The sequence below is a fragment of the Phoca vitulina genome, unplaced genomic scaffold, assembly GCF_004348235.1.
Source record: "Phoca vitulina isolate PV1807 unplaced genomic scaffold, GSC_HSeal_1.0 scaffold90, whole genome shotgun sequence".
NCBI classification, from domain to species: domain Eukaryota; kingdom Metazoa; phylum Chordata; class Mammalia; order Carnivora; family Phocidae; genus Phoca; species Phoca vitulina.
This window is the reverse complement of record NW_022589793.1, coordinates 851,007-861,963: the sequence shown is the minus strand read 5'-3', so window position 1 is coordinate 861,963 and position 10,957 is coordinate 851,007. Positions and strand designations below refer to the sequence as shown.

The window sequence follows — 10,957 nt, the reverse complement described above, 5'->3', positions numbered from 1 at the left end:
CCTTCACTTTATTGTCAAAGGAGAAAGTAGAGGAGAAAGAAGATAAGGGTACACATGTCATTAATTCATAGGAATTAGCTCATGTATACAGAATGCTGATTTGATATGACTCACAAAGCAGCAGCAAGCCCAAGTCCAGATGTATATATCAATTCATTTTCATTGAAATGACTTTTTCCTTGGTAATTTATTTCAGCATCATTATTGGTAAAACAATTTTGTTTTGGGGAAAGAAAAAACAATAAAGACGTAAGGATGAAGGTACTTTTTTATGAAATGCAAAGTCTACAGCTTATGTCTGCAAAAGGTTAAATTCATATAAGTGGAATCTGCCTCATTCCTGACATCTGAACCCTGACAGGACATTAGGCTATTTCACAGTCATTGCCCCTGTGTGACGGATAGATCAGGTTGAGTTTGCAGGCATTCATTCTAAACAGTAGAAACACAAGTAGGCAGTTTAACTGCAACAGCATTATGTCTGACCTGTATATGTGGACAAACTCATCAGCATTTGTTTCCAGGTGCATTGCATACAAAAAGGTTTCCACATACTTGTAAATGTCTGGCTCAGGGACCCCTTGAAGCCTGGCATACATCATCAGCATTTCCTGACCTGTCATGTGGTTGAGCATGGGGTCATCTTGAGGACAGTAGCCAATTCTTGACCTAATCTGAATCAAGAGAGTAATCATAAGAATAGACCCAAGTCAATTATTCCACTGAGCATATAGTTAAATGGATGAGATAGAAAACCTGGTTTTCTAGCCCATGTTGCTAAGAAGGTTTGATACCCAAAGAGCTCCCAACAAGGATTATTTCTTTTCTAGGTGGAACCCACTGTAGTAAGATGGAATACTAACATCTCTAACTGGAATTATCAACACATATCCAGTGTGCACTCCTATGTACCCAAGACAGAATTTTGTTAGAGGAAGTTGCCTATTTAAATATCATTAGGAAAGAACTCTTCTATTAAATCAATTAAAATAATATATAGGATTTTATTTCCAGTAATGGCCAAGGAACGTCTATCAGGCCAACACTCTCATAGATAAGAATTATATGATATATATCATACATGTGTCTTTATATACATAAAAAATACAAAAATAGGTCAGACAACATCAAACTAAAAAGCTCCTGCACAGCAATGGAAACCATGAATAAAATGAAAGGGTAACCTACTGAATGGGAAAAAATATTTGCAAATTATATATCTGATAAGGGTTTAATATCCAAAATACATAAAAAACTTATACAACTCAATAGCAAACAAACAATCTGATTAAAAAATGGATCTGAACAGATATTTTTTTAAGAAGACATCCAGATGACCAACAGGTACATGAAAAGGTGCTCAGTATCACTAATAATGAGTGAAATACAAACACCTCACACCTATTAGAATGGCTATTATAAAAAAGACAAGAGATAAAAAAATGTTGGTGAGGATGTGGAGAAAAGGGAAACCTGTGCACTGCTGGTGGGAATATATATTGGTACAGCCAGTAGGGAAAACAGTTTGGGGGTTCCTCAAAAGATTAAACATAGAACTACCATATGATCCACTAATTCCATTTCTGGGTATTTATCTGAAGGAAACACAAACACTAACTCAAAAAGATATCTGCACTAACTAAAAAAGGTATCTGCTGTTCATTGCAGCATTGTTTACAATAGCCAAGACATGAAAACATGAGTCCAATGATGATTGAATGGATAAAGAAAATATGGTATATCTATATAATGAAATATTATTCAGCCATAAAAAATATAGAAATTCTGACATTTGTGACAACATGGATGGACCTTAAGGGTATTATGCTACATGAAATAAGTCAGACAGAGAAAGACACAGTATGATCTCACTTATATGTAAACTTTATTTTTAAGTATATTTTTATTTTATATTGTTCAGTTTTAATTTTTCTAGGATCTGAACATTTAAATACCATTGTTCTTATCTGCTCTTTATTTTTTAAAAAAGATTTTATTTATTTATTTGAAAGGGAGTGAGAGCACAAGCAGGGGGAGGGGCAGAGGGAGAGGGAGAAGCAGGCTCTCCCCTGAGCAGGGAGCCCGATGAGGGACTCGATCCCAGGACCCTGGGATCATGACCTGAGCTGAAGGCAGACGCTTAACCGACTGAGCCACCGAGGGTTATCTACTTTTTTAAAAGCTTATGGAACACCCTCTATGAAGCCATCTGGGACTTTTCTTATTTCATTGAAGAGTGAATCTTTGACAAGTTTATTTCTATAAAAATTGTGAAAGTTTCAGTTTTCTATTTTCTATTTCTTCTGACATCAGTTTTAATATTTTTTTTTGTAGTTAGAAAGTTATGAGTTCCGTTAAAAATTTAAATTTTATTGGGGCACCTGGGTGGCTCAATTGGTTGAGTGTCTGATTCTTGGTTTTGGTTTGGGTCATGATCTCAGGGTCATGGGGTCAAGCCCCACATTAGGCTCTATGCTCATTGTGGAGTCTATTTGTCCCTCTTCCTCTGCTCCTCCACGTGCTCTCTCTCTCTCAAATAAAAATTAAATAAAATCTTATAAAAAATTTAAATTTTATTTGCATGGAATTCAAGTGCTTTTTGTTTCTTTTTTTTTATACTTTGTGTTTCTTATTTATTTTTTTAAAAGTTTTTATTTAAATTCCAGTTAGCGGGGCGCCTGGGTGGCTCAGTCATTAAGCGTCTGCCTTTGGTTCAGGTCATGGTCCTTAGGGTCCTGGGATCCAACCACGCATAGGACGCCCTGCTCAGCGGGAAGCCTGCTTCTCCCTCTCCCACTCCCCCTGCTTGTGTTTCTCACTGTGTCTCTCTTTGTCAAATAAATAAAATCTTTAAAAAAAATAAATTCCAGTGAGTTAACATACAGTGTAATATCAGTTTCAGGTATACAATATAATGATTCAACACTTCCGTATAATACCCAGTGCTCATCACAACAATACACTCCTTAATCCCCATCACCCATTCTCCCACCCACCTCTCCTCTGGTAACCATCAATTTGTTCTCTATAGGTAAGAGTCTGTCTCTTGGTTTGCCTATTTTTTCCCCCTTTGTTCATTTGTTTTGTTTCTTAAATTCCACATATGAGTGAAATCATATGGTATTTGTCTTTCTCTGACTGATTTGTTTTGCTTAGCATAATATTCTCTAGCTCCATCCATGTTGTTGCAAATGGCAAGATTTCATTTTTTTATGGCTGAGTAATATTCCATTGTGCACGCTCACACACACACACACACACACATCTTCTTTATCCATTCACCATTTGATGGACAGTTGGGCTGTTTCCATAATTTGGCAATTGTAGATAATGTTGCTATGACATCACTGATCCTCAGAGAAATACAAATCAAAACTACAATGAGATACCACCTCACACCTGTCTGAATGGCTAAAATCAACAACACAGGAAACAACAGGTGTTGGCGAGGATGTGGAGAAAGGGGGACCCTTGCACTGCTGGCGGGAATACAAACAGGTGCAGCAACTCTGGAAAACAGTACAGAAGTTGCTCAAAAAGTTAAAAATATGATCCAGTAATTGCACTACTAGGTATTTACCAAAAGAATAGAAGAATACTATTTCAGAGGGATACATGCACTCCAATGTTTATAGCAGCACTAACTTATCATTTTTTTGAAAGTATTTATATCTCCTTTTGTGGGGGCAGGTTTACCCATTTCTTTATTTTTATGAAGTTCTAGTTGTCTTGATTTAATTGTTGGTTAGCTGGCTTTATATTTTTAGTTATTAATTTATGTACTTGTGTACATTTTTATATATTTTCCTTCCATTCATTTTTTTAATGAGTCATGTGTTTCAGTTGTTTCTTTTTCTTTCTTTTTTTTTTTTTTAAAGATTTTATTTATTTGACAGAGAGAGACACAGCGAGAGAGGGAACACAGGCAGGGGGAGTGGGAGAGGGAGAAGCAGGCTTCCCGCCGAGCAGGGAGCCTGATGCGGGGCTCGATCCCAGGACACTATGATCATGACCTGAGCCGAAGGCAGACGCTTAACGACTGAGCCACCCAGGCGCCCCTCTTTTTCTTTTTTTTTAAGATTTCATTTATTTATATGATAAAGAGAGAGAGCACAAGCAGGCGGACAGAGAGGGAGAAGCAGGCTCCCTGCCGGGCCGGAAGCCCAACTCTGGGCTCAATCTTAGGATGCTGAGATCATGACCTGAGCAAAGGCAGATGCTTAACTGACTGAGACATCCAGGCACCCCTTTTTTTTCTTTCTTACTGAAATGAGTGTATAATGTATATACACATTATTCTCCCAGTAGTTGTTTATTACATCTCATAGTTTCTGATAAATAATATTTTCATTATTTTCTAGAAATTTTTGTAATTCTTGATTGAAAGCAAGAATCACCTAAAATTATTTTTTAAATTTCAAAAGGGGTAGGGGGCGCCTGGCTGGCTCAGTTGGTGGAGTGTGTGACTCTTGATCTCAGGGTAGTGAGTTTAAGACCCATGTCAGGTGTAGAGATTAATTACAAAGAAAAAAATAATCTTTAAGAAATTTCAAAAGGGAGGGAGGGTGTTTTCATATTCTGATTTTGTTTTTTCTTGTTTTATTCAGTTACAATCAGAGAACATATATGTATTTTTAAATGTATGCAAAAATGGTCATATTCACAAATGAATTATTTTTGAAGGATATAGAATTAGACAGATATTGATCATGTTTACCAAATTGACTTTATCACTTATGTATTCTTTGTCCATGTTTATTCTCTACTGACATAATCTATCTTGGACTAAAAGAAGAGAATTAAACATCTCATGTATTATATGGTTTTTTTTTCTCATATCTCCTGTAATTTCTGCCTTACAGAGGTTGCCTGTCATTTGGTACAGAAATATTCATAACTTTTCTATCTCGATTATAAATGTTATATTTTAGTATTAATGCCTTTTTTTTGGGTAACTTTTGATGCTCTTAGGTTTGAATTCCACCTTGTTTTATATTAAGGCTGAGACTCCTAATTTCATACTCTTCCCATTTTATTTTCAATATTTCTGAATCATTGCATAAGGAGTGTCTTGAGGTTAGCATGAATTTGACTTTTATTTGGAATTGCAATTTTAAAATCTTTTTTTACAATGGGTGGTTTAGATCTATTTATATTTATTTATATGACTGGGATTTATTCCCTTTTTTTCATTCCAGTATTTACAAAGGTTTGTATTGTTCTAATGGTATCTTTTATAAATAACTATTTATATATCTTTTTATATCTTTGAAATTTATTGAGACTTGCCTTAATCAACATATGAGCAGTTCTACTAAATAAATATTCCTGTGTATATGAAAAAATATCATCATTCTTTAGTTGTTGGGTATACAATGCTTTATATATTTCTTTAGATTTAGTCTACTAATTGTTTTATTCAAACATTATACAGCATTAATGATTTTTAATGTCCTTTTTCTATCACAATGAGAGAGAAATATGTTAAAATTATCTACTGTGACCATGAATGTCTATTTCTTCTTGAATTCCTTCTCCTTTTTATGCTTTATATATTTTGAGACTATATTCTTAGACACCTAACATTTTTAACTGGCTTTTTGATAAAAATTATGTAGTTACACTTTTCTAATGCTAGTAATGATTTCTGCTATAAAGTTTTACCTAATATTAATATAGCTATCCCTGTTCTTTTGATTAGTATGAGCACAGCATATCTTTTTCTCTTCATTTACTTTCAAACTTTCCTTATGTTTTAAAATATGCCCATTGTAAGGAGGATATAGTTTAAATTTTCTTTCTTTATTTTTATCCAACTGTCAATCTTTGCCCTTTTACTGTAACATTGAATTCTCTTATTCTGAAAATCATCACTTATATATGTGAATTTATTTATTTATTTATTTATTTTGCGTGTGAATTTATTTTTTCTTTTTATTTTAGGAGAGGGAGAGAGAGAGGATCCTAAGCAGGCTTCATACTCAGTGCAGAGCCCAATATGGGGCTCAATCTCATGACCCTAAGATCATGACCTGAGCTGAAATCAAGAGTTGGACACCCAAATGACTGAGCCACCCAGGTCCCCCAAAACTACCTTTACTTTTAAAGGATAGTTTTGCTGGATATAAAAGTCTGATCTCACTTCTGAATATTGATGTAAACTCCTAAAAAAATAACTATAGAAATTCAGCAGCCTCCTGATACAATCTCTTAGGAACAACTGGAATTTATTTCAGGGTGCAATGATGGATTAATATCAGAAAATTTATATAAGTTTATCCTATTAAGAGATAAAAGGAAAAAATAGTATAACTTTCTTCATAGATGGTGAAAATGTATTTGACATAATTTAATACTCAAAAGCACTCAAAAATGAAAATAAATGACTACTTTCTTAACATGATTCATCTAACAGGAAATCTATCTTGGACACATATGGTATCCTAGGCAAAACATAAACAATTCTTATAGACTAGGAACAATAATTAAACACGGCACCTCCTTAACTGTGGTGGAACAAGATTGAAATATGACCACTCCATAACTTTGTCTGAAATGAGACAGAAACAAGGATATTCTCCAATCACAAAAATAACTAAGCAACTCTCTCCTCTGGCTAACATATGTGATTGCTGCTTTTATTTTTCTAATGACATCTCTAACCTTGCTTTAATCTTTCTGCCTCTGGCTGGAAATACCAATAATCACTAATTTCCCATACTTCTTGACAGCTTCCAATCTCTGATTCTTTCTAATTCCCAGCACAAACCCAAATCTTGTAATAATCCCCTCTCCTCTTACTGAGACCCCTCTAGTTCCTCTGTTGTGCATTTCCCTTTGCTGCAGTTAGGTAAATAAACTTAATATTTTTGACTACAGGTAAGTTTCTTTTTTTTTATTTAAAGATTGTATTTATTTGAGAGAGCAAGAGAGTGAGCATGAGCAGGGGGAGAGGCTGAGGGAGAGAGAAAGGGAGAAACAGATCCCCCACTGAGCAGGGAGCCCGACTCAGGGCTCTACCCCAGACCCTGGGATCATGACCTGAGCGGAAGGCAGATGCTTAACTGACTGAGCCACCCAGGCGCCCTTACAGGTGTGTTTCTAGTGATCTTTGGCTAATGAGTTTTACTCTAACAATGACTAGGAATTAAGTGGCTATAAGAGAGAAAGAGTGATATATTTACTTAACTAAACATTTTTGCAGGACAAAAACAGTATGAGCCAAGTCAAGAAGCAAACACAAAATATATTTGAAACTCATATTGCAGAAAATGATAATATATGAAGAACTCAAAAATAAAGAAAAATGTCAATAATTTAAAGATGTATAAAGGATGTAAATAGACTATTCATAGGAAAGGAAATGCAAAAGACTTTTAAACATATAAAAAGCTGGGATGATGTCAGCAAGATGGTGGAATAGGAAGCTCCTCACTTTCCCTCTCCATGGATGCACCAAATAAACAGATGCGTATGGTTCAAATACTTCTGAGAGAAATACAGAAAAAAATTAAGACACTCCTACATGTTGGGTGACAGAAAATACCCACATCAAAATGGGTAGGAAAAGCTGAGAAACACTTGTTCCATATATCCTACTCCTAGCATAGTGCCTTACAGTTAGGAGGGAATCCCAACTTCTAGCCTCTCCCTGAGGAGTGAAAGCTTCGGGTCACACATCTTTTTATTTATTTATTTATTTTTAACTAAAACCTGAAGAATGGAGAGAAGTTAGCCAACTAAGACAGAGGGGAAGTCATTGTGACCTTAGTAAGTGCGGTTGCTAAGTTGGAAGTCACCCTATAAGAAGTAAACATTTTTGTTTAAGTTTACTTTTTGGTAATCTGTACACCCAATGTGGGACTTAAACTCACAACCTAGAGAGAAGAGTCACATGCTCCACCACCTGAGCTAGGTAGGCGCCCAGGGCCACATATCTAATTCCTCAACTTCTATGCCTGCCACCTAAGGGACTGGATCACAAATTACCCAGCTCTGAGAGCTGGCATGGCTTGACATTTATTTGTCTCCAGGACCACAGAAAGCAAAGATGTTATTTATTTTATTTTATTTTTAAAATTTATTTTATTTTAGTTTTTATTTTAATTCCAGTTAGTTAACATACAGTGTTATATTAGTTTCAGGTGTACAGTGTAGTAATTCAACAGTTCCATACATCACCTGGTGCTCATCAGGACAAGGGTACACCTTAATCTCCATCACCTGTTTGAGCCACTTCCCCACCCCCAACTCCCCTTTGGTAACCATCAGATTGTTCTCTATAATTAAGAGTCAAGGAGGTGATTTTATTTATTTTTTATTTTTATTTTTTTATTTATTTTTATGTTTTTTTAAGATTTTATTTATTTATTTGAGAGAGAGAGAATGAGAGAGAGCACATGAGAAGGGGGAGGGTCAGAGGGAGAAGCAGACTCCCTGCTGAGCAGGGAGCCCGATGTGGGACTCGATCCCAGGACCCCGGGATCATGACCTGAGCTGAAGGCAGACGCTTAATGACTGAGCCACCCAGGCACCCCAAGGAGGTGATTTTAAATAAGCATGTAATCATTTGCTGTGGCTATACACTCAGGCTCAGTGCAGAGGGAAAGGGGAAAAACATCTTGTTCCCATAGTCTCCCTGTAATGGGTTAGACTGAAAATTTCCCAACTGCTGCCTGAGAGTTGTGCTTCCACTTAGTCTGCATTTGGGAGCTTAGAGGACAGGTAATTAGTAGTCTTTCAGGAGCCTGAATGAGTATGCAGGCATTTCCTGTGCCTTCTCTCTATGGCTTCCTCTAATGATAAAATCAAGTTTCTAGCTTCTCTGTGAAAGGAATTTGTCCACATATCTAGCACCCCAACTTTTACAGCTGCCACCTATGGAACTGGCTTCTAAATCAGCTAACTCTCGAGCTAATGGTCTTCAGCATTTGCTAGTCCCCTAGGACCACAGAGACCAAAGAGGTGGCTTTAAATAGGCACACAAGCACTCCCAGCAGCTATTCCCCCTGGCTAGGGACAGAGAGAGCAGGCAAAAGCACCCAGTTATTTGTTTCTCCCTAAAAGGGGCTAGACTGTGTACCTAACATTCCAACTTACCCAGTTGCTGCCTGAAGATTAGGATTCTAATTATCTTGCATCTAGGAGCTGATGGGGCAGGCACTTTGTAGTACTCCAAGAGCCTGAATAGGGTGTGCACCTTCCCCCTGCCTTCAGAGCACTGATGAAACTTGGCATAACCTAATCTCCCAGGGACCACTAAGAACAAAGATGGCAGTTTGGACAAGGACAAAGCTTGGAGAGGCACCCATATCTCTAGCTGGGCTGATTGGCAAGGGTTATCTCCTATTAGCTTCCACAAGCCCAGTCTGTTAAGACTAGGAGAGATAGCTGTTTTATATAATGGGTAGAAAACAATTCAAAGAGCCAAGGAAAATGAAGAACAAGAAATAAAAGAACAAAAAAGGAACAAGATAAATCTCCAGAAACTGACCCTAATGGGATGGAGATAAATGATTTACCTGACAGAGAATTCAAAATAATGGTCATAAAGATGCTCACTGAGGTCAGGAGAGCAGTACATGAACAAAGTGAGAATTTCAACAAAGAGATAAAATATTAAAAATATGAAACATAAATCACAGAGGTGAAGAATCTGATAACTGAACTGAAAATTCAACAACAGGGATCAACATCAGACCAAATGACATACAAGAAAGGATCAGTGAACTCAAAGACAAGCCAGTGGGAATCATCCAGAGAAGAAGAAAGAATGAAAAAGAGGGATGATAATTTAAGGGATTTATGAGATACCACCAGTGTACCGATATTTGCACTATGGGAGTCCCAGAAAACAGAGAGAGACAGAGAAGGGGCAGAAAGTTTATTCAAAGAAATAATGGCCAGCTTTTCCATGCAAGCCAGAGAGGAGATACTGTCATAACTTAAAGGAAAACTTTCATAATGTCTGGAGCCCTTGATGTCCTGCAAATGAAGAAGGAAGATGTGGCACCAACTTTGACTTCCAAATGGAGCAGAACATCTACAAAAGGAAAAGTGATAGCATCTATATCATAAATCTTAAGAGAACCTGAGAAGTTCCTGCTGACAGCTCATGCCAATGCTGCCACTGAAAACCTGGCTGATGTCAGTGTCTTACCCTCTAGGAATACTGGCCAGCAAGCTGTGCTGAAGTTTGCTCCTGCCACTGAGAACTTTTCCCCTAAGGTCAGAAACACGACAGGGATGTCCACTCTCACCACTTTTGTTCAACATAGTACTAGAAGTCCTACCCTCATCAACCAGAGAACAAAAAGCAATAAAAGGCATCCAAATTGGCAAAGAAGAAGGCAAACTCTCACTCTTCGATGAAGGCATGATACTCCAAGTGGAAAACCCAAAAAGACTCCACTCAAAAATTGCTAGATCTCATACAGGAATTCAGCAGTGTGGCAGGTTACAAAATCAATGCACAGAAATCAGGTGCATGTCTATACACTAACAACGTAACTGAAGAAAGAGAAATTAAGGAATTGATCCCATTTACAATAGCACCAAAACCCATAAGATACCTAGGAATAAACCTAACCAAAGAAGTAAAGGATCTGTACTCTGAAAACTATAGAACACTTATGAAAGAAATTGAGGAAGACACAAAGAAAAGGAAAGACATTCCACGCTCATAGATTGGAAGAACAAATATTGTGAAAATGTCTATGCTACCCAAAGCAATCTATACATTCAATGCAATTCCTATCAAAATACCATCAACATTTTTCACAGAGCTGGAACAAACAACCCTAAAATTCATATGGAGGCAGAAAAGACCCGGAATAGCCAAAGGAATGTTGAAAAAGAAAACCAAAGCTGGAGGCATTACAATTTTGGACTTCAAGCTGTATTACAAAGCTGTAATCATCAAGACAGTATGGTAATGGCATAAAAACAGACACATAGA

At 36.8% G+C, this 10,957-nt stretch overlaps 1 protein-coding gene across 1 annotated transcript in view; it reads right to left on the bottom strand.

The window, feature by feature from the left end:
• Window positions 1–365: 365 nt before the first annotated feature.
• Window positions 366–10,957, bottom strand: part of LOC116626774 (ATP-binding cassette sub-family A member 3-like) — a 199,460-nt gene continuing 188,868 nt past the window's right edge. Inside the window, exon 32 of the mRNA XM_032396277.1 lies at window positions 366–674. Coding sequence (XP_032252168.1) covers window positions 366–674 — 309 coding nt within the window. The remainder of the gene's footprint in view (window positions 675–10,957) is intronic.